This window comes from Cimex lectularius, unplaced genomic scaffold, assembly GCF_000648675.2.
Source record: "Cimex lectularius strain Harlan isolate CLEC.00 unplaced genomic scaffold, Clec_2.1 scaffold137, whole genome shotgun sequence".
In the NCBI taxonomy this organism is placed as follows: Eukaryota; Metazoa; Arthropoda; class Insecta; order Hemiptera; family Cimicidae; genus Cimex; species Cimex lectularius.
Genome location: NW_019392687.1, coordinates 1,265,610 through 1,292,294, shown reverse-complemented (window position 1 = coordinate 1,292,294; position 26,685 = coordinate 1,265,610). Strand labels below are relative to the sequence as shown.

Below are 26,685 nucleotides of genomic sequence, written 5' to 3'. Positions count from 1 at the left end.
TTTTTGGTTACTGTCATTTATCATATAGAAAGGCAACTTTTTCTTTTCCACTGCTATAATTAGATTGTCTGTACAGGGCTTTTTTGACACTTTCATTTAATTATATTTAATACAAGTTCCAATTAATTTTCCCAAATGCCAATTTACTTTGGTTCATGCTTTGGTTTCTTAATTACTGTTGAGTCATCATCCATGTACATTTTTAGGCAATTTGTAACATTATGTTTTTCCATAAACTTTGGAATTTCTTGGATTAAATGACCATTTCTATGACTTTCCTGGTGAATTTTGGCCTTTTATTTATGTGTCAATGATGGATCCAACAGTTATATCTCTCATCGCTTTTCCTCACGTCAAACCCTTATAATTGCCAAAATTTCTATTTAAAAAAACCCTGAGATTCTTTTAATTTAAACCCCTGCTTTAAATTGTGCTGAAGTTTATCAAGCTTGATTTTTGGTTACTGTCATTTACCATATAGAAAGGCAACTTTTTCTTTTCCACTGCTATAATCAGATTGTCTGAACAGAGCTTTTTTGGTATATTTCAATTTAACTAGACTTAATGCAAGTAATAATTAATTTTCCAAATGCCAATTTACTTTGGTTTCTTGATTACTGTAACTTATCATCCATGTTCATTTTTAGACAATTTCTAATATTACCTATATATATATCCATAAACCTTGGAATTTCTTAATTAAATTCTTATTTCTATAACTCATCTGGTCAATTTTGGCCTTTTATTTATGTATGATCCAACAGTTTGATAATTATTGTCATAAAATATTTGCCGTTTTCTTGATCACATGTGCTAACTTTCCTAATTGCCAAAATATCAAAAAATTTGAGATTATTTTTGTCTATTTCCCTGCTTAGAAATTGTCCTTTATTACCTTTGAAGCAAATCTGTTTTGGTATTTTGGTTACTGTGGAGAAGTTTTTTAAATTCAATTACGATTTCTAAAACTCAGCTGGTCAATTTTCTTCTTTTATTTATGAAAAAAAAAAATTACAATGATGGATCCAACACTTCAATTTTTATCGCTCGTACTCCATGTATTTGGAGTTTCTTCTGTAAAAATTCTCCTTTTTGTAACTCGCCTGGTTAAATTTTACCTTTGATTTATATATGATAAAATAATGACAATGATGGATCCAAAAGTTTGATGGATTCATTAAATATTGACCATTTTCACTTCGCTTGTGCTCATTTTAAATATTTATAAATGTCAAAATATTAAAAAACCTGAAATTCTTTTAGTTTCAATCGCTGCTTTAAAATGTACTACAGTTTATCTGTTTTTGTTAAAGAAAGACCATTTTTCTTTTGCTAAGTTGTAAATATATTGTCTGTACAGGTTTTTTTTCTATATTTCAATTTATCTAGGTAAACTTCTAGGCAATTTGCAGTATTATCTGTTTATGCGTAAACTGGAATTTGTTAGATTAAATTCCCATTTCTGTATTGTATATGTCCGCTCCTTCAAAGATTTCAAATCTGGACCTAGCATACCTATCACACTCTGTGAGGTAGTCCCTTACCGTTTCTTCTTTTGTTTCGCAAAAACGGCAAAAGGGATCTGGTAGAATACCCATTACGGAGAAGTCTTTTCAGTGGGCAGTGTCCTGTCAGAATACCTGTCAGCCGTCTAATTCCCTTCCTTGAGATAGAGAATAGTCATTTCGATTCTGCTGGTTTGGTCGCCATAACAAACTCCTTCAATTGCCTGTCTCTGGGGGTTAAATTCCACTCCTTAAGGAATTGTTTCATGCCCCAGTTATTAATACTCTCCTTTGCTGTGCTCATAGAGTGAGGTAATACCTTTTGTGGCCCGATGAACGCAGTATTAGAGCTTTCTTTGGCCAGGCTGCCTTTTCATTACCAAATAAGGGTTAACTTGTTCTCAAACCTGGAAGAGATCCTATTGATAAGATCTACGGTTTACTCCACCATTCTTGAGGTTGACAAATCTTTTTGTAATGACCTAAGACTAGCCTGACTGTCAGAAAAATTCTAATATCCTTTCCTTTAATTTTATTTTCCATATGTGTTCTACAACGCACATTAATGGCTCAGATTTCCACCTGAAATTTCTGTAACTTACCTGGACAATTGTTGCCTTCTATTTATATAAAGAATGGCAACGATGGATCTAACAGTTCAATTTCACATCACTTGTGCTCGCTTCAAACATTTATAATTGCAAAAATTACTTAAAAAAAACCTGAGATTCGTTTTGTTTAAACCCCTGCTTTAAATTGTGCTGAAGTTTATCTGGTTTGGTTTTTTGGCCATATAAAAAGGCAACTTTTTCCTTTCCGCTGCTACAATTTGATTGTGCAGAGCTTTTTTTTTTTTTTGTATACTTCAATACTTCAATTTAATTAGATTAAACACAAGTTATAATTAATTTTCCAATAAGTGCCAGCTTACTTTGGTTCATGTTTTGGCTTCTTAATTACTATGATTCATCATCCATGCCCATTTTTAGGCAATTTGTAATATTAGGTTTTTTCATAAACTTTGGAATTTCTTGGATTAAATGACCATTTCTATGACTTACCTGGTCAGTTTTTGCCTTCTATTTATATATAATGAAAGAATGACAATAATGGTTCAACAATTAAATTTTACTTGCACTGAATAATTTTACTGAAATTTATCTTTGGTTTGTTGGCTGGTGTCATATAGAAAGGCCATTTTTCTTTTGCTAAGTTGTAAATACATTGCCTGTACAGAGCTTATATTGTATATTTTATTATAATTGTATATAACTCAAGTTATTCATTTGCCCAGATGTCAACTTTTCTTTGGTAAATGCTTTTTTGTCTATCAATGTCCACTGTCATTTTTCATGTAAAAAAAGTCTTTATTTTATTTTCATACATTGTGAGCTGAATGACTCAAAGAATTTAATCAGAATTTTTTTGAAGTTAATTAATCATATGTAATTTTCTTTAGTCTTGTTTGCTTTTATGCATTTGCTGCAACACCAATAGTTATATAAAAAAATGAAATGTCACCATTTGATATTTCTTGTTGAAAAGCGATTGTATATTTTAAGTGAACATTAATTATATTTAATTATAATTTATTTTTATTACTACTATCTGGATATATAATTGAATTTTTGGTTGAGGTCACAGATCACTCGTCATATAGATATTCTATAAGCTATTCCTTTCATTATATCACTATTGGATTATCAGTATACTCATCAGTTTTATTTTGACTGATTGATTGATTAAAAGTTCAGGGTTAATTTTATACTGCACTCTTCAACCACCTTTGTATCATTGTTCTGTACTTTACACCAGTGTCCTAATGTCCTAATGCATTAAAAACTCTTTTTTCTTCTTCTTTTTTTACTTGCCTCGGTTGCAACAGTTGCATTATTTTTCGAGAATGCTTATTTCAAATCATTTCCTCCTATAGAGAATTGTAGCTCAATACAGCTTAGATTGCCACCGATCTTTCTCAGATGTTACTTGAGTCAATAAGTAATGATTAAATTGCCTTCTACAGACCCATCAAAAAACACTTGTCTGATTGTATTTATCATTAATTACATTTAAAGGAAGTTATCATTAATTGTCAACTACGTCATTTTGTTTTTATTCGGGTTTAGAATTTCCGTCACACTTGTCAGTCGTTAAAAAAATGCTAAACATAAAAGTAACATTTGCTTTTGTTATGTTGTGATTGGATTGTTTCAACATTTCCCAGAAATTGCATGTACAGTTATTCCAAATTTGTTTTGTATTTAATACGTACCTTACCTACCTACATAGAATTTTGGCCCCTACCAATTGTCATGTTTAGAAAATTCACTTTTATTAAATTTTAAATTAAGCTTGGGACTGTCTCAACAGTGATTGTTTATTTATAGTTATAATTATTTTTAAAGAAAGTTATGATTAGTATTGTCCTATTTTAGACATTGACACAGTTGTTGAATAGAAAATCAATTTTTTCTTTCAGTAACACGCGATTTGGTGTTTCATACTCAACAGAATGTGCACGATTAGTTGATCCGCCAGTTTTTTCATCATCTTCATCAGCCAATTATTTTTTTGTCGTTTAAAGTTTCTAATTTTATTATCTGGAATCCTGGTTTTGCGATTATCAAATAAAAGGACTTGATTTCTGCCGATAATGGATACAACTTATCTTTTAAATTTAACTAAACTTAAATTAACTTGTCACTGCTATAAAACGAATGCCTGTTTTTAAAGTGGCTTGACTCATAAACAAAAGGCTGATAAAGGAAAGTAATTGTTCTCCTGCAACTGATAAGCTTTTAAAACACTACATACATTGCAAACTTTATTTTTCAACTTCACTTTTATACAATTTTTGTTTTCTTTTTTTTTAGTTAACATTTTTTTTTTATATAGGCTTGATTTTAATTCATAATAGTTCTTTTTAGGCCTCTCAAATATATTGTATTAATAAAAAAAATCTATCATCACAATGATTTTTATTTTCAAAAACTAATGTATTATTATAGTTATTATAGCGAATACAATACATTTCTGGCTATTAATAAAAAAAGACATCATTCATCATTTTTTAATGTTGAAACAGTTTAACAGAGGATAAGCTTAAGTACTAGGAATAATTAATTATTATTAATGATTAATTAAAAATAGTTTTTATTTTTATTAATGAGTAAACAAGAGGGTTTTTTCCGTATATAAACCATCAGATTTTTAGTAAAGTAACTGAAAACTTTATCAATGTTCACCCAAAGCCCAAGGTAAAGTTAGCATATTAAACTTTAACAGAGATGGATTAAAATTTTTGTCACATACTTTTACTTGCGGTTTTTTAATAGATTTCCTAATTACTACCGATAATTTTTTTCAAAGATTTAAATAACACTGTGTTAAGCATTAAATATGATTGTCTACTGTGCATTTTTTTATATTTTTTTACGTCGTTTGTTGTGTTTCAGCTATAAATTATATTGAATAGCTTCATTAGAAGGACATAAACAATGAATCCCTCCGATCATGGGTATGAATCGTTTTTCCAAATTTACTGGCGCAAAATTTATAACTTTTTAACATATATTTTTAACATTAAACGTTCTAATTAACATTTTGTTTTATATTTGGCTTTTTCAAACATCCACTGGGATTTATAACATGGTTGTTTTTAGCATGACAAGCCAAGCATAGTAATAGAAGTTGTATGTTTTAACATTTTAGAAATATGATTGTGACTGGTAAAAATTATTTTAAAAAAGCACTTGGTTTAGTTGAAAGGAAGCCTTGAAATCCATTGAATGCAGTCAAAATTTATTAAATATTGTAAACTGATGTTGATTGAAAGTTTTTGTTGAATGTTGAATTATGTCATAGTATAGTTAACTGTAAAAAATTCTTAATAATTTATTTAATCTGTAAAAAATTCTTAATAATTTATTTAATGTGATTTATTTCTGCAATTAAACCTCATACTTAAAAAAATATTACTTTTGAAAATAAACTCTTCAATCCAAATTGAGGATTATTAAATTATTTATTTTTCAGTGTCGGTTTTCGTGTAAATTTAGACTGTTTTTAAATTTAGACAAACAGTGTGTAATTTACGAGTTCATTCATGATTAATATTCATATGGATAAAATTAATTTTAAATAAAGAAAGTATTTTCTTTTGTTTAAAAAACAAAACGAGCTTACGCATTGTTTTGTATGTACTGGCACATATCCAAACTCCTCGCCCTCCCAACGCAATTATTTTTATTTATTAAGTTTAATTTAATTAGAAAGTCTTGAGTTGTATCGTTTCAAATTCAGTACAAAAAAAGCCTAATATGTAATTATAAAAATTAAGAAAAAATCAAAGAAGTGTTTTGTGTTAAATCATAAACGCATGAAATCAAAATAGTATGGAATTGGGAAATATCTAAACTAAACCTAAAATGTTAACCTTGGGTAGGAACTAAAACACTAATTCTGATGATTTTAGATGATCAGATTGAATATATTATAGAATATAAGTAGTAAGCATTGGGGGGGGGGATTGTGAATTTCGTCCAGTCGGACCAGCGTCCGTCAGCAAACACAAAAACCAAAAAGATGCATTAGAATAATCACCAAAGAATAAATTAAGAAAAAATGAATTTAAAATTTTGTTTTCAGGCAAAAGTAATAGGGAAATTATAAGAATTTTATAATTTATTCACCGTTAGACTATACAATTATCAGTCAAATGTATTTAAGTCAGCATAACTTGCTTTATTTCTTTTTTAAATTTCTATGAAAAAATAACCTTTTAATTTAGAAAATAAAATATTATATTATAAATATATTTTATGATGAGAATGACTACTAAAAATAAAATTTAAAAAAAATTAAATAAATGTACATTCTTTAATATTTTGATAGTTCCTTTAATTTTTTTAGTATAGGGAGATGGTGGATGCCTTTTTTTAACAATTATTTTCACATTAATTTTCGAATATAAATCTTACTGTCTAAAACTAAATTATAATTATGACGACAAATTTATGTATAGTTAAGGCAATTTTAATTGTTGTTTTTTATAGGTTTAACCCAGCCTTCAACATGGCTGCTATAAAAGAAGTTTTCAATGAAGCCCTTGAAAGGGGTAAGTTATAAAAAAAATCCTTTAACAATTTTTTTTTCATGGGTTTATTTTATTTTTGCTTCAGTGAGGACACCGACACCTATGAGGCTTAGAGATCTAATAAGGCAAATCCGCGCTGCCAGGACTGCTGCCGAAGAAAGGGCAGTTATAAACAAAGAATGTGCGTACATAAGATCTACATTTAGGGAAGAAGACAGTGTTTGGAGATGTCGAAATATCGCCAAGCTTCTGTATATACATATGCTAGGGTTAGAAAGAAAAAAATTAAATGTTTAAAATTGGAATTTCGCTCAGTTTCACACCTTTTACAGATACCCAGCGCACTTTGGCCAGCTTGAATGTCTTAAGTTAATCGCCTCTTCAAGATTTACGGATAAACGAATAGGATATTTAGGCGCTATGTTGTTACTTGATGAGAGACAGGATGTACACTTGTTAATAACAAATTGTTTAAAAAAGTAACATTCTATAATTTTGTTTAATGAATTTTTCACCAATTAAATTTTTATTGTTTTTAGTGATTTAAATAGTTCTACCCAATTTATAGTGGGATTAGCACTTTGCACTCTTGGTGCGATTGCATCCCCCGAAATGTCAAGGGATCTGGCAGGAGAGGTCGAAAGATTAATGAAATCCCCCAATGCGTATGTAAGGAAAAAAGCAGCTCTTTGTGCCTACAGGATAATACTTAAAGTTCCTGAGCTTATGGAAATATTTTTACCAGCAACGAGGTCGTTACTATCTGAAAAGAACCACGGTAAGAAATTTGGTTTTACATTAGTTTATTTAACTCGTTGACTGCGTCCTAATCTCGTCCATTTCATTTTCTCAAGGCAGAACCCAATTTATCTCGTAAAATAGCTCTCTGGTGCTTAAAAATAATGTGAATGATTTTTTTTTTTTTTCATTGACAAAAATGATAAAAATTATATAATGCAAGTTTGCTGCAGCATTAAGTAAATTAACGTTAGGAAATGGAAATGTTTGTGTTATTTGGATGTGAAGTCGAATGAAAGTCGTTTCTCCATTTCTACAATAAATTTGCTTTTATTTTTACGAAATCACACAAAATGGTAAATATAACACAATACATATACTGAAAAACAAATTATGCAGTTTACACAGAATTTAAAAAAAAATTCCTGTTGGAAAAATTTGGAATGGATGCACATGCACTTGCCTTTCTGAGGTGGTTCTAGGTATTTCAAATGAAATTGTGTAGTGTGTGAAGACTGATAACTGCCAAATCCAGAAACAGTCGGGAGGCACATGTTGGATCTCACATAGTCAAGTGTTAAAAAAGTTTTGCATTATTTTCCAAAGAAATACTAGTTCGTTAAATTTGCCTTTTCTGGAAATTTTCAAGTTTGGGTTGTATTGGTTATGTATAAATTTAACAATCAAATTATTTTTTTATTCAGGTGTTCTTATTACTGGAGTCTCTTTGATCACAGAAATGTGTGAAAACAGTATTGATACACTGCAACATTTTAAGAAGGTTAGTTAAATATAAATTAATATTTAAAAAAAATAATTAGTTTTAAGGAAAACAATGCGCAACATTATATATTTACCAGTTTATATTTTTGAGAAGGCTTTTTTTTTTCTTTTAAATTTTTTATAAATTTCCTTAGTCAAAGGAACACAACAATTCCCAAATTGATAAACCAATGTGAATGTTTTTGGACCTTTGTTTCAGTTAGGTTCACTGAAAATTTGTAAATATAATAATTTTAATAGGACTTTGAACGACGCAGCAATATTTTCTTTTTTTGTTTATTAAACTATTTATTTCTGTGTGTGTGCGTACAATTTAGGATCCTGGGCACAGCGAGGTAATCCCCACTTTATATGCGCTGTTTCACATTGCATGCGCATGTACCACTTCATTCTTCTGTCTATATACAATACAAAGAGCGTACATTTAAAAGCATATAAAAAAAATCATCTCTTTTATCTCACTACTTGACACATTTAATTATTTTAAGGAATATTAAGCTTTGCTTAATATTATTATGTAACAATTGTTGGTAGCCTCAGAGTGCATGAGATGGTAACAGATGATATTTGTAAGATAGCTTGACTTAATATTTGCTTAAACAACTATATTTGGTTATTTTGAAATAAAGTTTCTTATTAAAAATTAATAAAACAAAGTTATTATTTATTTACCTAAACTGTTTGTAAAATAAGTCCGTAGCATTTTATTGATAATTCAATTAATTAATCCCCTTGTGTTTTACTAAGGTACTTTTATTCGTCAGTTTTGTATGAGATCTCGTATTTTTAAGTTTTGTTAATTTAAAATGGTGGAAAAACCTAGTGCATTTTTGCCATTTAACAGTTTTAAAAAGCAAAGAGAAAAACACCGTCCAGACTGCTAGGCAAATGTACAATATACGTGGTGATGGCACTTTAGGAAAACATTTATAATTCAGAAGTAGAAATTTTGCCCAAACTCAACGACACGGGACATCGCATAGACACTTAACATATCTTGTATAAGAGTTTAAACACACCTGAGAGAGCTGGTTGTTTGTTGGAGCAATGGGTTCCTGAGATGTTGACTGAGAAGAATTTATCGGATCGCATCATCATCTGCGTTTCCCTCCTAAAACTTAATGTAAACAAACCATTTTTAAAAAGGTTGATACATGGGTATTTTACAACAATGTTTACCGAGGAAAATCCTGGAGAAAACAGCGATTCGCAGATAACAATTTCAAAATTCGGGCTGCATCCAAAGAAAGTTGTTCATTTGATGGGATTGTAATAGGGTACTTTATTAAGGCATGTGTACACTAAGCAATTCTCGGCCAATGAAAGACAGCCAACTGCTTGTTGGCCATGATTTGCTTAATGTATACGGGAGGTGAAACAGAGCCAACAACTAAAGGGTTGACATTGTTGACTTTGATTCCACATGGCCAAATTCCTTGACTTCAACCCCTTGGTTTGATGAGGATGGCTCATGTGTTGGGCGACCAATGTTCAGCTTGATATATTCGTCGTCTTTCATTGGCCAAGATTTATGCCTTTCTGAGCTTCTTCTGCCGAACCAAACCGTTAATTCTAGTGTATACTGAACACAGGATTAAAATCAGCAATGACCAAAAATAACCAAAATTGGCTAATCGCTTGTTGTTTTCTACCATGATAGTGCCTCACCTCCATCTTGCCAGTCAAAATCCAAAAATTTTTGGATCCTGGCTAGCATGTGCTACCACACCTGCCGTATTTTTTTGACTTATAAGTTTTTGAAAGATAGAATTTCAAAATTACATGGATATCAACATCCTGCAGAACAAAATTGTTTAAAAAAATGTTCGTTAAATTTGTTTACCTCAAATTTGTACCTCAAATTTTCATTGAATTTACCATTGAAACTCTACGGACTAATTTTACTACTCAATTGTTTAAAATCTTGACAGATTCATCGTCATATCATTTTTTAATTGTTGTACGTTGAGTACAAAGTATTTCAATTTAATTAAAAATTTTGTTGTAAAATAATTGAATAGTCTTTAGAAGGATGCAAAATTTAAGCATCATGTTCGTTTATAAAAACTAATACTTTTAGTGCTATATTTCAATAATACTTTTGGTTAAATGAAGAACTCTTCACAGTCTGCTCTTATTTTTCATGTAGTATAAACTATAGCCTTCATATTTTTAAGCTTTGAAAATTTTGAATTTGTAAATTTTTGACCTTTGTACAACATGAGATGTAAATATAAAAATTAATTGATGTATATACTTAAATATGAATAATTAAGGAAAGTTTGCCTAAAAAATATATTGTTTTTACTCATTAAATAGAACCGCATGATCCTTCATTTTGTCATTTTGTCTTATCATGAAATAATTGAAACTCAGTGATCATTGGGTATTGCTCGGAGGCACAGTTGTATTTTAATTTGAGCTAATGCTACACTCTAGTGTATTATCTTCTAGTAGATAATAACAAATTAGAACAAAATATTAAAGTTGAATTTATTTGCATAATTGAGGACCGACTGAAGTTTTTTCGTTCTCTCTGAAATTTACAAAGGTCCAAAACAGTTTGTGTAATTTTTGTTCTAATTGAACCCCAGTTATTTTCTTTCTTAGTTTTTATCCATATATTTGAAGCGTTTCGGGCTTTGCTGTCTAATTGTCATTGACTATCTTTCCATTGTCATTTGCAGATCGTGCCCAACCTAGTGAGGATTCTGAAAAATCTCATAATGGCCGGCTATTCTCCTGAACACGACGTGTCTGGAGTTAGCGATCCATTTTTACAAGTAAGAAAGAGATTATTTTTCTCAATTTGTTATAAATTTTGGGTAAATATATATTTTTTTTAAGGTAAAAATTCTAAGGCTTTTAAGAATCCTTGGAAAAAACGATGTAGAAGCATCTGAAGCAATGAATGACATCCTAGCGCAAGTTGCAACAAACACAGAGACAAATAAAAACGTTGGGAATACTATTTTATATGAAACTGTTCTTTCAATAATGGATATTCGCTCAGAGAGTGGTCTCAGAGTAAGATAAATTAAAATTAAAAGAATTTAAAAAACCTTAATGTAACTTTCTGTTATTTTAGGTGTTGGCAATAAATATACTTGGTAGATTTCTTTTAAATAATGATAAGAATATAAGATACGTAGCGCTAAATACACTTCTGAAGACTGTTTATGTTGATACCAGTGCTGTACAAAGACATAGGGCAACAATTCTTGAATGCTTGAAGGTTTGCTTTATATTATCTTTTCATAAGTTGTGACTATCTTTTAAATTCTTTTTAATTAGGATCCAGATGTTTCAATAAGAAGACGGGCCTTGGAGTTGAGTTTTGCCCTTGTTGATCACAGCAACATTAAAATGATGATGAAAGAACTTCTGTCATTCTTAGAAAAGACCGACCCTGAATTTAAAGAAATGGCTTCTTCAAGAATAGTCCTAGCTGCTGAAAAATACGCGCCAACTATTAAATGGCATTTAGACACACTTTTAAGTGTCTTAGTTGCTGTATGTAAAACAGATTTTAAAAAAGTAATATGTGCTAATTTCTTTTTCTTTGTTTTTTTTAAAGGCTGGAAATTATGTGCGGGATGATGTAGTAGCATGTGTAATACAGTTGATGGTGGTCAATCCTGCTCAACAGGGCTACATGGTTGGTCAGCTCTGGGGCGCTTTGGAAAATGACAATTCCAACAGGCAGCCGTTGGCACAAGTGGCGACATGGTGTATCGGCGAATTCGGAGATTTACTCCTATCGCCCGATTCAGTCGTCAAGGTATGTATAAACTTTTTCTCACATTTTACTATTATTTGCTGAAAAAATTAGTGAAGTTTATTATCGTTCTTGTTTTGCAATGAGCAACGAATAATTTTGCATTTAAAACATGGCTAACAAGTTTGTACTGTTAGACCGTGACTGACGAGGTCATAAGCTGTGTAAATTTTTCCACTCCTGATTCCTGCCGAAAACAAACTTGCCCTAGACTAAATTCAGATTTTTTTAAACACCTTTTTAAGCCATTCATTCTGTTTACAATTATTAAGGTACAAATTGCTCTAGAATATTAATTGGGCTTAATTATATTGACAAATATAAAATTTTATATAAGAGAAAAGAGAGGTTATTGACAGAAATTATGATGTTTAGGTCTATATGCTCATGTATTCATGTGTTATTATAAATTGCAAAAAATGAATATAATGTGGAATCTTTTTTTCTTCATATGTTTGTCTTTCCTGTTTATTTTTTTTGTATTCTATTTTTTTAATATTTTTTCCCCCAAGTGGTCAAAGTCATACAAATTCCTGAGAAGGAGAAAATTAGTATCTGTACATTCGTTTCAGTTTAATTTATTTTTTACTTTCACTTAATGTACTTAATATTTTCTACAAGTGGACCTTTCTAGTAATTGGACAAAATCCCATTCCCGAGCGGTGTCTGATTTTGGGATGTTTGACTGTATATTTATTCTAAAATTCTATCCTATTGTTTGTACCTCAAGTAGTTTGTACCTTTTAATTATTTTTATCAACTTCGTGATCAGTCATGTTCAGTAAATCAATAAAAACAAAATGAGTGATGGTTAGTTCCTGAAAAGAAATCCAAGAAATATATTAAGGACTTAAAATTTGAAACCTTACTGCACCTGATCTCTCATCTACAAACTTCCACTTTTTTATGCATTTTGATCACTTCTTGAGGGATAAATTTTTTTAATTATTGTAAGTCAAAATAAAGATTTTTATGTCAGCGGAATAAAAGCGCTTATTACACATTGGCAAGGATGTATAGCTTGTGATGGAAAATTTTCGAATAAATTTTCTATATTTTATAAAAATTAAAAATAGTTTGGACTGCCTTTTCAAAACCGGCTTTATTTTTCCACCAGCCCAATATATTCCTGTGATTCTGTTATCCCATCATAGTCTGGTCACAATCATTCACCCAGAGCACTCGATATTCCTCAGGGCTGGCTTAAATTTCTTCCCTTTTTTTTCGCTGATAAATTACATTCATTCCAATAAATTAACATAAACACAGAACAAGCACTTTATATGCATTTAAAAATTCCAATGGTTTAATACATGTAAGTTGTTGACACGCGATTCTTCACTGTGCGATTCACAAAAACTGTGGTTTCTTCTAATTTTCCACTTCAACATATGTTTTGTAATTCACCCAGGCCCTGAAGATGAGCTGAATAAAGATCAAAACATCGGCAAAAAAATGTAAAAGGTGTTTTTCTATACTACCTCATTCTTGACTGCTCCTCACGAATTGAACAAAAAAAAAAATTAAATAAATAAAAAAATAAGCCAATACGAATAAAAATTAATATAATTAACAATATTTTCCATAAAAAAATTAATACAACTAATGAAACGAATAAAAAAAAATATCAATGAATTTTTTAAAATATATCTGCACATTAATATTCATTCATGTCATTTATTATTTACCTCTTTATTAGATATTTATTGGGATAAATAGTGAAGTTTTCTCTTTAATTTTTTATTAATTTTTCTATTTAAGATAACTGAACCTGAAGTAATATCTGTATACCACAGAATTTTAACATCACCTCAGAATACGGCAATAACAAAGCAGTACGCTTTAACATCGTTGACCAAGCTGAGCACTCGATTCAATCATACAGACACTTCGTGAGTAAAATAATCATTATTTCAAAAAATCGAAATATCATGTTCCGCTTAAATGGTTTTCGTTTTGTTTTAGTAAAATCCGGGAGTTGATTGAAAGTTTTGGTTCCCACGTTCAAATGGAGTTGCAGCAGAGAGGCGTTGAGTACACCCAGCTTTTTGGTAAGTACTCGTATCTGAGGAGTGGCCTTCTTGAACGCATGCCGCCTCTCGAACTGCAAAAGTCAAACGCGACGACTCAAAATGGAAATTACTCTCAAGAAATCGAAGAAGAAGAGTCGTTGTCGCCCCAAGACAATCAAAACTCGGTAATTTAAACTTTCATTTTGCCACGATTCAAACATATTTGTTTAACATTTTATTTTACGTTTTTGTAGAATGCATTGCTGGTTCTTCTGGGAGGTGAATCAGACACCATCGTCCAGCCTATTACGAAACCAAGCATAGATACAAATCAGGAACTTCTAGACCTTTTAGGTTTTTTTTTTTTAATCCTTGTAACTTTATTTGTTTTTTGTTAAATATATTTATATTCTTATATATTACAAATTATTTTTAGGAGGGCTTGATTCAGGAATGGACATAATCTCAGAAAACAAGTCCGGACTCAAAATGAATAACGAGTCTACCATTTCTCTACAGAATAATAACAATAATATAATGAACGCGTTGAACTCCACGCCTGATTTTCTAGCGGATTCACTAGCTGTTGGAATACCAAATAAATCGCCAGGTATTAATTTTAAACCGTTAAAATTCGATCTGTATGACTCTGATGAAATTTATTTGACAGTCGAAACGACCGTTTATAACAAGGGAGGGTTGAAAATAGATTTCACACTTCAAAAAGTCGCCGACTCGCCGAACACGACGGTTGTGAATGTTTCAGCATTAAACACGACTTCAGCAGCATTCACCGAGTTTGTATTTCAAGCTGCTGTGCCAAAGGTGAGGAGAGTCTTTTCAAATTATCAATTGTTTTTATTTTTTATTTATTTATTTTTTTTTATTTTAGACATTTCAGTTACAACTTCTACCTCCGTCCGGGACAGTCATCACTGAAGGTGGCGTCGTCACGCAAGTCTTACGAGTGACAACTCCGAATAAGGTAAAAAAACTATTTAAAAATTTAGCGATACAAAATTTACATTTGACCTGTGACCTAGGTGGCTTTGAGGATGAGAATTAGAGTATCTTACAATTGCAACGGGGCCACGATCACCGATCAAGCCGAAGTCAACAATTTTCCAGCGGAATGTTGGCAATGACATGAAACCACAAGATGCAAGTAGGCCGGGGCGGATCCTCTTGATTTTTTCCACTAGAATTATATAAATTATTTGAAACCAAAGGTTTTAGCCGTTAATTTGTACGAATTGAGCCGCTTGGAAATTGGTTAAATTCTCCGCTCAGAAATTTGAGTATTTAAATTGATATATTTAGAGAGAGAGTGAGAGAGAGAGAAGAAAAAAGGGGTTACAATTCATGAAGAAAAGACTATGATTACAGAACAAAGTTAAAATTTTATAGAAAATTTCTGCAAATATTTTTAATTTTCATTTGATCCCATTGAAATAATTTGTCATCAACATAAGAATAAAAATTTTAAAAAAATTAACATTATCTTTGTAAAAATGTTGTATATATAAAATCTAATCTTCAAACATTCGGTTATTGTTTGTTTTGAGTTATAAATTAATTAAATATATAAATATTTATTTTTTAGAATTTCAAACCATATTAATTGTTGTTATTATTATTTTTATTATATATTCACATCAGTCTTTCTTATTTCCAATTTTATATCTTATCATTACATCAAATATTTGTATTTTATTTTATTATTTCAAACTTGTAATTGTGGTTGGATGTTTAAAAATGTGGTGTAAATACACATTATTTTAATGTGATAAATATCTTTTAAAGAAAATGTAAGCATTCAGAGTTTAAAGAAAGAAAGAAAGAGAAATGTTTAAAATGTAAATTTTTAGAGATGATTCATTATTATTATTATTATAATCTGGTGAGATTACGTGTACATATCTTACTATTATTGTTTCTAGAAAAATATGTAAATAACATGTTTGTAAAGACTACTTAAATATTCGCTGTGCCTAGTTTCGGAAAAATGCTTTCGTTGTTATAATACTGGACAATGTGCTTTGGATGGTAATAAAATATGATATATTTAAAAAAAAATTCTGATAATGACAAGGTAATACTGATGCTTCCGTTTTCAAAAAAGATCTTCGGTGTAGTAATTACAGAGAAAACCTTTTTTTTTAGTTTTGACTAATTTGCATTATTTATAATTACAACACTACATGTTAAATTTTACCTTCACGAATGCAAAGATCAATTTTTTTTTTTAGTTTCAACTAATTTGCACTACTTCTAATTAAAACACGTGTAAAACCTACAAATATAATGCAAAGATAAAATTTTTGATTTGTGTAAATTTTAGTTGTTTTTTCAGTATTTAAAAAACTTTTAATTTTTTAGTTTTATTTTAACAAGGCTTTTTTGTTTTGACTAATTTGCATTATTTATAATTTTAACACTACATTTTCTACACAAATGCAAATCAAAAAAATAATTTTTTTGTTTTGACTAACTTTAATTTTTTTTAATTTAGAAAACGGCTTAGTACTTAATCATGATTTATGCATTTTTGATCACTGATCAACCTAGGAATAAACAAGTCTTTGTTTTAAAACCTACACTGTTAATTCGTTCAAACACCATATTTAATTTGTCTCGCACGTATCATTTAATTCTAAATGTTATTGACTTTTTGAATAATTTCCATCCATAACGTAGATTACAATATGATGTACATAACTTGGATAGAAGAGGTTCTAAATAATATTATCAGTCATCAAGATTTTATACTGTTAAATATCATTTTAATTTATCGCAACAAAGATTTAAGCGAACCTCATGTTAAAAGTCTACAGAAGATTGACTGAATGCAGGCAAGCAAATACAATAGTACTTGGAACATATTTGTACATAAATTTATGCTCTAATGAAAATTTGAAGACTATTTTTAATGCAGATCAATTTTTTTTTACCTTATTTGAAATGTTACATTCCAAAAAAAAAGAAAATTAATTAAATTAATATATTATTGTACAATGCGGACTGTATGCATGTATGGAATGTATATAGATAAAAGAGAATATACAAATACACAACAAAAATATATTTAAAAAAGAATTATTTACATTAAAAAAATATATATAATGATTTTATTTTTTCCCTTTCTCCCAAAAGTGAAAATGTACAATATAAAAAGTATTTTCACATTTCATTCTCATTTCTTGGAGGTCTTTTATGGCCGTTCCTTTTTATACAATCGACAAGCCATGTAATGCCTTCATTCACTCCTTCCCTGAAATTTTACACAAGAAAATTGTTTGAAAATTTTTTTTTTTTCTAATTTTTAAATCAACTTACCCATTAAGTGCAGAAACGGCCATTACCATAATTTCCCTACTCCCTATGAGATTGGTATTTTTCTTAAATATAGGCTTCACCTCACGTACACCCATGCAATCAGGAATGTCTTGTTTGTTCGCGAGGACGAGCAACGGAACCCCGATTAAGTTTTCGCATGAGATCATTTTTTCTGAAATCAAATAAAATATAAATTTAATGAAATGAACGAATGGCAGAACTGCCGGAACACCATGACAAACTACATAAAATAAAACCGTTGGTCAAATCATGGAACATGGAGAAAATAGGAAAGTGAGAATCCTTTTGACACACCTGTCGATAGGCCACACAAGCCACCTGGGCTAATTGACAAAAGAAGACCATGGCCCCCTGTTAAGCATATTAAGAGTGCGAGGAATTAACATGTTAACTAAAGCAGAAAAACATGGTCGCATATAGGGATCCCTTTCATACATAGTTTGTAATATCCTTAATTTGAATGAATGTATTTATTAGCATGAATGTTGTAGTATGTTTGGGCATGTAAGCTAGTGATGAAATATCGAGTACCCACAAACACACCAAGGTAGTATAGGTTAATTACAGTTATATTTGCAGTATGGTAATAATTGCTGGTGTTATATAAAAAGTCCGTGGGAATATCTAGTACACACAGGCCTATCAAATCAATTAACTAAGTACAGTGAATGATATGTTTACTGTTTGTGAAAGTATTTACTGGTGTGAAGGAAGGCGTCAAGGTGAAAATCGCCTTGCTGGCTCCCGATAGTAGGTTTAGGCTGTATATAATTTTAACATAGTTGTACAGGTAGTGACTCAGCAATATACTGAGAACTCTTGAGACATGGCAAACTTAGGTTAATCTTTTAAACAGCATGACTGTGTATTTTAACTTCCTTAAGACATTTTAATCATGTGTGGAAGGGTTAAACACCAAAAATAGAGGTACAAACAAAATATGTTGGGTATTCCTCTGAAAAATGGCGTTGCATGAATAAGCTTCACAATCGACTCGCTTTACCAATTATTTTAAAAATGTAGGAGTTATATTGTTTTTCATTATAAAATACACGCAATGGCACAAATTATGCCTCCTTAAATAAATAAAACTAGATATAAAATAAAATGTTTGAGAGGTTTTTTTATTGATTTCATCCTTATTTTTCTTATTTGGGGTGGTGGAGTTCTAGATACTTGTACATAACCCTTTACACTTATTATAACAAAGGGTACAAAAACAAGAATATAGCTATCATGTCAGATTGCTAAGCAGCCATCAAAGCACTAAGTTCAAATATCATTAGTTCAAGGATGGTGCTGAACTGCAAAACCAAACTAAATATATTAAGTATGCAGAATAAAGTCAGCCTCTGCTGGGTCCCAGGACACATGGGAGTAGAAGGCAACGAGAAAAGCGGACACCCTTGCAAGGAAAGGGGCTGCTACACCGCTGATAGGACCCGAACCCTTCTGTGGCATAGGAATCCACACTATTAACAAATATCTCAGACAGAAGAACAAGAAGAAAATGAGGGAACTTTGGAATTCTCTCATTGGACATAGACAACCCAAGAATCTTCTAACCAACTTTGGTAGGAAAGAAATTACAGAATGTGTCAAAGGAAGCAGGAACAGACTGCGAATCCTAACAGGATTCCTAACAGGACACTGCAGATTAAATGGACACTTAAAGAAAATTGGAATAATCCAAGATGGCACATGCAGATTCTGCAAGGAGGCAGAAGAGACACCAACATATTTACTAACTGCGGAGCTACACTAGCCCGCAGGAGGAAATGTTTTGGGATGTATAATGTGACCATAGAAGAGCTTCAACCACTGAAACCGGGCCTGTTAATCAAGTTTCTTTTTGAAATAGGACTCAACGATGTGCTTTAGGCAGAGCACGGGGATACAATAGCTCTTAAAGGGCGCAGTATACTACACCCTGAAATTACATTCTACATCTATTATAACTAAACTAATTGAGGATCAATGTGTACACAATATTCTACCATCGGCCCTCTCACACAATACATTCACCCAAATAAATACATTCACTCAACACATGCCAGGGAGCCAAAATATTAGTATTGTATACAACCCTATTTCCTCCAAGAATCAGAACAGGACACCCAAATACTCGCTGCCAAGCTCAAGCACAATTATATCAAGTGGCATTCCTATATGGAGACAAGGAATTCCACTCTTCAATTAGATGGGACACATCAAGCAACTTTTTTCCGCATGCCAAACACATATGGGGGTTTTGGACCAAAAGTAAGGGTCTGTTGTCAACCTTGCATAGTCTATCCTTAATCAGGTGAGGATTACCCTTCTTCTATGTATTAGGTCCTCTGAGGGCCACCAATCGATATGTGAGAGCTTCTCTGCCAATCCAGCCCACCAACACTACCACTTTTTATCAAGTTCTTGTGTTTTTATCGTCAGGGGGCTGGACCGCCTGGAGTTAGGTCATTTTGGCCTTAGCTACCTCGTATGCCTTTTTGTAACTGAAGATGGCAAAATGACGCAACGCCTCTGACAAACAGCAAGGAACTTTAGATTAAAATGACCCAACAAAACTACAGCATTGCCACACCAAAAAAAGTCATTGTTTACTCATTTCTGATAATCCTGGATAACCTCAGTTTTAATCCGGCAGGCGCATTTCAGCCTAGTGGATCGAGGTTATAAGCAGGGTAAGGCACCAACTCAAGCCCACCAATAACAACAGCCAGCAGATAAAAATGAACAACATTCTTTATATGCAACCTAGTATATAAAACACAATAATTCATGCTATGTCAAATCTATTTATTAAAATAAAAAAACAGAATATTAATAAATACTTACCAAATGTTTCTCTGGACTCATTAATTCTTTCTCTATCATTAGAGTCTACGATGTAAATAATAGCATGGGATTCAGCGTAGTACTACAACAAAAAAGACCAAATTAAATCTGATGAAATCTAACGAAGGAATCAATACAGAGATAAGAAGCGGGTATAATTCAAATATGATAGGAGTTGATGCTGGGTATTGGTCTGCGGGTCGATGAACTCATGCTGAACCAGCATCCGTCTTCACCCAATGCTGGTATAGCATAAATTATTTTGAAAATAAGGCAAAAAGAGGGAAAATTCAAAAGGTTGCAGGTCGAGATGAGGAGTGTCCGAGAGGATCGAATACCAGATAGCTCAAGTGGTTAGAATCGTAGGTTCGAATCCTGCTGGTAACACTAGCTTTTTCATCTCAACCAACGCTTTGGATAAAGAGTATAATTAATAAAAATTATAGTGAGGTTGAAAAATTGAATATTTACCTTATCCCAGAGTGACTGGAGTTCTTCCTGTCCACCCAGATCCCAGAAATTCAATCTAATCCCTCCAATGTCTATTTTGCCAATATTCAAGCCGACAGTGGTTGTTATTTTGCTAGGGTTCATGCCCTTGTAATTTTTCGTTATCTTTGTTTTTGCAGCCTCGAGATAAGTCTAAGGGCATTTTTTTTTAATAATGAAAATTTTGTTTTGTTAATTTTAAAAAGTGGAAAATAACACCTTACCGTTTTTCCGGCATTGTCGAGGCCAAGAATAAGTACACAATATTCATCTTTTTGTACGAGGTATTTGTAAAAGCCAGAAAGGAGGGTATACATTATATACCGGTTAAAGCCAGCCTTAAATTATGTGTTTTCCAATCAGAAAAAACATTTCCGAGACGAAAAACTGGCCCGAATTCGCCTCGTGTCGATTTATAATTTTAAGAACGGTCATTCAAATGACAAATCTGTCGTACAAGGTACCTTCTAGCTTCTGGGAAGAGGTTTCACCAAATCTAGACAACAGTCACAAGACTGGTGTCAGTACTGGTACTTACTAGTTAGAGAGGTACTATACACGGTTAAACTCGGAACGTCACAGAAGCCACTGTGAGCCTTAATTCAAAGTTGTATTATCTTTAAACGATGAGTAAATAATCAATTTTTATTATATTAGTATATTGAAGTCAAAAATTACACTTTAAAGTTAAAAGTTAAAGGCTTTCGAATAACTGAATATAAGTTTGTATCACAAGCTAACAAAACTTAGCCTCTTAATTTTTTAATTACTACTTTTATCGCTATGTACATAATATGATATACTACCAATTATGCACACTATGATTTGTCAATTGTCGTTGTAATGTATATTTTAGCACTGATTTTTCTTGTGCCCGAGGCTATATTCCTAAAGAGTTAGGCTCTTTTACAGGAAGGAGGGCTAAATTGAATAAATGCTTCAGTATAAGGTTTATAATCAGTTTTATTACTCAGTGTACAGTCTTCTTGCAGGGGAGGTTTGGAAGTCCTGAAAGTGGTGGATCGCTGAAGACTCTCTTCTGCTGATGTACTCCTTAATAAGACTTAACCTCCGACTCAGGTGATGGGTGTCACGGTATGCGACGTTCCATCTGTCTGACACTGATTCACGTTCTGTACTGTAACTCAAATTCCACTATAATCCAAAGCCATTGGCGAGGCTGTATCCAGCATAAGAAATACAAAAAAATGAAAGAGGCCGCCATAATGGTCGAGGAGGTACCTCGCTCAGAGGAAGGCGAGCAGGAGAAGACATGCAGTGAAAATAATTAGAAATTTTATCGAAGGATTTATAACAAGATACAGTCCAGTTTCAGGCCTTAACAAAAGGTTCATCCAGACGACAAAATTCCATTATCTCCTGAGGCTTTCGAAGTCCCTTCCTAAAATCGTATTAGACGACTCTTGGCCCAAAGCTCCTAGAGTCTGCCAAGCGGCTTCGGATTTTCTAAGACCAATGCATAAAAGATGGCTGGCAATGAAATACAGATTATCGTTGACTCCAGAGAGAAAACTGCAGTTGGACCTCAAAGTCCTTGCTGAGGCATTATTCAAAGACCAGAAGAAAAGTTACGAATATAGTTTTCCAATTCCTTTTGTCGACAACAGGCTCACCGATATGCAGAATTCGATCAAAAAACCATTTTTTGCATCAGAAAGCATACTTGGAGACACGATCCAGTATGGTTGCAATGTGGTTAAATTTGACAAACATGGTGATAGAAGAAGAAACCGATTGCTTTTTGTTTCAGATAAGCATATTTATTATTATTATATAGTTACGGAGGGCGAAAAGTAGTTTAAGATCAAGCACAAAATTCCACTGCAGTCAATAAGTAAGCTTGAAGTCACTTCTGAACTCAAATTCTGACGCTTGACTCTTAATTTTGTGTTTTATCTCTGACTGATGGTCTTCAGTCCAAGTCTGTCTTTATACCCTCGTTCAGGCAGGAGCGGCCTCAGGTTACGAACCTTGGAGGGCATGGACCTTGAATCCTTGCTGATGACGCTGTTTACATGACCTGGGATGGTGGTGGATCCTTGGTTCTTGCTGACGAGGCTGAGTATGTGACCTAGGATGGTGGTAGATTCCTGGTCCTAGCTTCAAAGCTGTGTCTGGGATGTCGGCTGTCAAGTTCTTGCCTGTGAGCCTTGGAGGAGAAGCTATTTATGAACCGATGGACAAGGACTTAGCAGACCCCCAACTAGACAAGGCTGTGTACCTATTTTGTGAGGCCTCTGATGGTGAGACCTTGTTTATGAAGCCACTGAGTGAATATCACTCTGAAACTCAGGTATGAGCCAAGTACAAACCTTGGATGGCATGGACCTCGAGACCTTACTGACAAAGCTATGTATGTGACCTCGCCTTGTGAGCCTTGGATGGAGCGAGTGTTTAAAAAACCATGGATGAAGGTGTAGACCTTAGTCCCAATCTAACTGATCTTCCTATTATTTTTTTTTATATATCCATAAAGTATTTAATTTCCACACCTTGCTTTTATTTCTCTAGGTTATGAAGTACATTGATGTAAAATTGACATTAAAATACAAATTCTGCACCAAATACTAGGAAATAAAGTAAAGCTTAGACATTTGATACAAATTCAATTTTTTAATCTTTTTTTTTTTTCACACTTCATCAACTCCTATATAGTTATTTCAGTAAATAGGTTTATTAATTGTTCTAGTTTACCAAAACACAAGTAAAATTATCTGAATATTGGCATAATTTCTCAATATCTCTAAAAAGGCACATTGTGTTTAAATGGAAATAGTTTCCTTCTAGACTTTATCAATTATACACAGGCATAAAAACATGCTAGAATATGTACGTTCTTATTTTGCCAAAATTGTACTTATCCAGTTTTTCACCAAGGGTGAAGAAATAAAATAAACTTAATTAGATATAATGAATCATATTTTTTACGAACATATTTTCTCTTCAATGCATTTTACAAATGCATCGGTTGCCAATTCCAGAACTTATCTAAGTAAGATAAGATAAGCCATCATTGCTAAAGTAATATTTCAGAAAGAAAAAAAACAGAATGATCAGCATGTCTATTTTGACTTTCTGGTGCCAATATAAAACCAATTAATTCACTCCACTTTCAATTTTGATTGTCATCAAATCAACGAAATGTTTGTTGAGGAATAGAAATGTTAACTCCTAAAAAAGCCTATTTTATTCCTCACATACCTGTACAATTTTGTATTTTGCACTACTTCCATTATTCTCATTATATTCCAACACCATTATCTTCCCAAAACCTGGCAAATCAGTTCAAATAGCCTTGTTCTTTCGCCCAATTAGTTTACTTATCATCATCTCTATAGTAATTTTAAAAGATTCTTTTTAAAAGAATATTAAACAAAATTAAACTCCTCTAACCTACTCCCAGATCATCAGTTTGGCTTTTGCTCTCACCATTCCACAATCAAGTGTTTCCGTTGTAAACAGCAATAGTTACAGCTTTATCGGGAACAAGTTAACATCTACCTCAAGTGAAAAGAATATTAAAATACTTTCCTTCATGTGGCATAAGCATTTGGCAACAGTCTCTTGTACTAATTAAATTGTGTCCTTCCAGGTATCTTGTACTGGATCCTCTGCTCTTATCCATCAGGTTATTTCACATTTGACAATGATCAGATTACACCAAACTACTCTCTAGATATGGGAGAAACTCAGGAATTTGGACTCTATATCTTTTAAACCACAGATGTCCCATCTACCTACACAGTCTTTAGAACCTTTGCCGATCTGATAGAAGTCTTATACTTTTAATCCTAATCCTTCAGTTGCTTCAAAAGAGATCCACACCATCCCTGATCACATACACAACTTCACCAACAAGAACCAGAAATCTACCATCATCCTAGGTCGCATACACAGCCTTGTCAGCAAAGACCAGAGATTTACCATCATCCCAGGTCACATATGCAGCCTCTTCAGCACTAGGGATCCACCACTAACCAAGTTACATCCACAGCTTCATCAATAAGGACCAAGGATTTACCACCAGCCCAAGTCACATATGCCTCATCAGCAGAAAGTCAATGAGGTCCATGCCTTCCAAGTGCCATAAACTGAGTCATCACCTGGCTGGACCACCAGAGGCAGTCAGTGAGAGAATATGACCCAGAGGTAAGGCAGATTCAGAAGTCATCTAACCTGTCCAAAGTCTGAGCTCAAAGGTTAACTATTCCTGAGGAGTTCATCAGCAGAAGAGTGCATCCAGCAATCCACCGGCTTCAAGACAACCAGCTCAACAACAGTCCTCCCCTGCATGTACGTTGAGAAATAAAACTGCTTGTAAGCTAGTGGCACTACCTCGTAAACTAGAGCATTTATTCAATGAAGCCTCAAAGCCTCAAGGAGTCCCAAATTAATAACTGTTATACTGTACAAGACTTTTATAAAAAGGAAACAATTATAAATGAATATTTCTAATGCAAATAAAACTACAGTTTTTTTTAAACTTAAAATGCTAAAGAAACATGAAAATTTGAGTTTCTTTGAAAAAGGAAGTAAAACTTTTGAAACGTATTGAGTAAAAACTGGAAGTTCTGACTGAATTCTCACAACAACCAGCAATAATTAAAATTCATCACCTTAAATAAAGTTTTTATAAGGTTATCATTATTATTTTTAGACGAATATGAGGACTTCTTTCTAACCAAAGGACACCTGGCTTGAAATGAAGTCAGTGCTGACACTTCACAGGAAAAAATTACCAACCATCAGAAATGCCAAGACTTTGTCATTTCATCTCGACTGAGAGTATTTTAAAGCTCAACCAGAACAACGTGTTCACCGTTAATGAATTCTTACAAATTGACTCTGATACGTTGTCCGTTTATGCCTCTTTGCCTGTGGAGGTTTGTACTTTTTAACTCAAAAGTTAAGATATGAGATGCAGAATCATTAGTAATGATTGATGAATTTTTAAACAATCAAAATGAAAATTGATTTTTGTATAGGATAATTTATTAGGATGTAAAGTAACTAGAAAAACTTGTCATTTTTAATATTTTTATTACTGAAATATTATTATTAGCAAGGATTTTTTTTTTTTTTTAAGGATATTATTTCAGTTAAGCAACAATTGCTTGAAGCTTATTCCGGTGATGTCAAAAGTGGTTTTGATCTGCTGCATTTTGAGGATAGAGGTCTGTGCAAGACGGGAATCGAAGAATTGGACAGCCTGACAAAAGGCGGCTTGAGACCCGGCTCAATTCTCGAACTGTCCGGACTGTCCGGGTCGGGGAAGACTCAACTTGCTTTAAACATATTGGTGAATTTGTCGCTGAAGGACGACATCGATGCTGTATACATCGACACAAAAAATGACTTTCGCCCAGAACATTTCTCTTCTCTGCTGAAGGCAAAATTAAAAGAGGATGAGGTAAAAATTGGCTTAATAAATCTCATAAATTTTTTTAAAAAATTTTAATTGTAGAAACTGGAAGGGATTATTAAAAAAATATTTTTACAAAAAATAATGGATATACACGAGTTAATTTCAGCTCTGCACAATTTGAAAATTAAATATTCTGAATCAAAAAGAAACAGTATTAGACTGATTATAGTTGATTCAATTTCTGTTGTTAGCTTTCCTTTTTTAGGAAATAACGAGGGTATGTTTTTTAAATTAAAATAATAGTTTATTTATAAGAATAGAATTATTTGGTAAAAAAAAATCATGAAATTCCAGGTCTGCCGCTGTTGAACCATATTGCCTGTGTCGCCAAATTTCTTGCAGCTGAGTTCAACGCAATAATTATATTTATCAATCTTGCCATACGACATTTTAATGATAAAGAAGCGACTGAGGAATTGAGACCATTCCTTGGTAAATATTGGTTATACGTGCCGAATACAAGGTTAATGATTAGTAGACCAGATCCTTCTCATATCTCAAGGAAAATTCAAGTGGCAAAAAGTGACACATTAAAAAATGGCGATTTCTGTATGATCGATATACTTGAAAACGGGTTAATAGTTTAAACTAAATTAACTGTTATAATTTTGTATTTTGTACAAATAAAATGAATGTATAATCAA

The 26,685-nt window shown here is 32.2% G+C and overlaps 3 protein-coding genes across 13 annotated transcripts in view; 2 read left to right on the top strand and 1 right to left on the bottom strand.

Annotated features, from left to right (window-relative positions):
• Positions 1-16,834, top strand: part of LOC106664866 (AP-1 complex subunit gamma-1) — an 18,711-nt gene extending 1,877 nt beyond the window's left edge. For 5 of the 9 annotated variants that reach the window (XM_014390901.2, XM_014390906.2, XM_014390908.2 and 2 more), the window contains 17 exons: positions 6,560-6,621; positions 6,686-6,869; positions 6,933-7,079; positions 7,140-7,378; positions 8,043-8,119; positions 10,809-10,904; positions 10,969-11,148; positions 11,210-11,356; positions 11,416-11,634; positions 11,699-11,902; positions 13,661-13,791; positions 13,865-14,096; positions 14,166-14,265; positions 14,348-14,521; positions 14,582-14,736; positions 14,804-14,896; positions 14,955-16,834. In XM_014390901.2, coding sequence (XP_014246387.1) covers positions 6,560-6,621; positions 6,686-6,869; positions 6,933-7,079; positions 7,140-7,378; positions 8,043-8,119; positions 10,809-10,904; positions 10,969-11,148; positions 11,210-11,356; positions 11,416-11,634; positions 11,699-11,902; positions 13,661-13,791; positions 13,865-14,096; positions 14,166-14,265; positions 14,348-14,521; positions 14,582-14,736; positions 14,804-14,896; positions 14,955-15,056 — 2,542 coding nt within the window. In that variant the 3' untranslated portion in view covers positions 15,057-16,834. Of the gene's footprint in view, positions 1-4,960; positions 5,023-6,559; positions 6,622-6,685; positions 6,870-6,932; positions 7,080-7,139; positions 7,379-8,042; positions 8,120-10,808; positions 10,905-10,968; positions 11,149-11,209; positions 11,357-11,415; positions 11,635-11,698; positions 11,903-13,660; positions 13,792-13,864; positions 14,097-14,165; positions 14,266-14,347; positions 14,522-14,581; positions 14,737-14,803; positions 14,897-14,954 lie in introns of all 9 variants that reach the window. The other 4 variants (XM_014390904.2, XM_014390903.2, XM_014390902.2 and 1 more) reach the window with 1 other exon arrangement.
• Positions 16,148-21,118, bottom strand: LOC106664869 (ADP-ribosylation factor-related protein 1). Its single transcript, XM_014390912.2, has 5 exons — positions 20,820-21,118; positions 20,578-20,748; positions 20,107-20,188; positions 17,248-17,419; positions 16,148-17,182 (listed from the first exon to the last, which is right to left on the bottom strand). The coding sequence occupies exons 1-5, from the start codon at positions 20,910-20,912 to the stop codon at positions 17,092-17,094; spliced, it is 609 nt and encodes a 202-aa protein (XP_014246398.1). The 5' UTR covers positions 20,913-21,118; the 3' UTR covers positions 16,148-17,091.
• On the top strand, positions 21,111-26,685 carry LOC106664868 (DNA repair protein RAD51 homolog 4). 3 transcript variants are annotated; one of them, XM_014390911.2, is made up of 5 exons: positions 21,111-21,185; positions 25,274-25,499; positions 25,703-26,026; positions 26,081-26,258; positions 26,336-26,685. In XM_014390911.2, the coding sequence occupies exons 2-5, from the start codon at positions 25,368-25,370 to the stop codon at positions 26,626-26,628; spliced, it is 927 nt and encodes a 308-aa protein (XP_014246397.1). In that variant the 5' UTR covers positions 21,111-21,185; positions 25,274-25,367; the 3' UTR covers positions 26,629-26,685. The 3 variants fall into 3 exon arrangements, with proteins under 3 accessions (XP_014246397.1, XP_014246396.1, XP_024081564.1); XM_014390910.2 differs by having other exon boundaries at positions 21,142-21,225; XM_024225796.1 differs by lacking the exon at positions 21,111-21,185 and adding an exon at positions 24,051-24,909.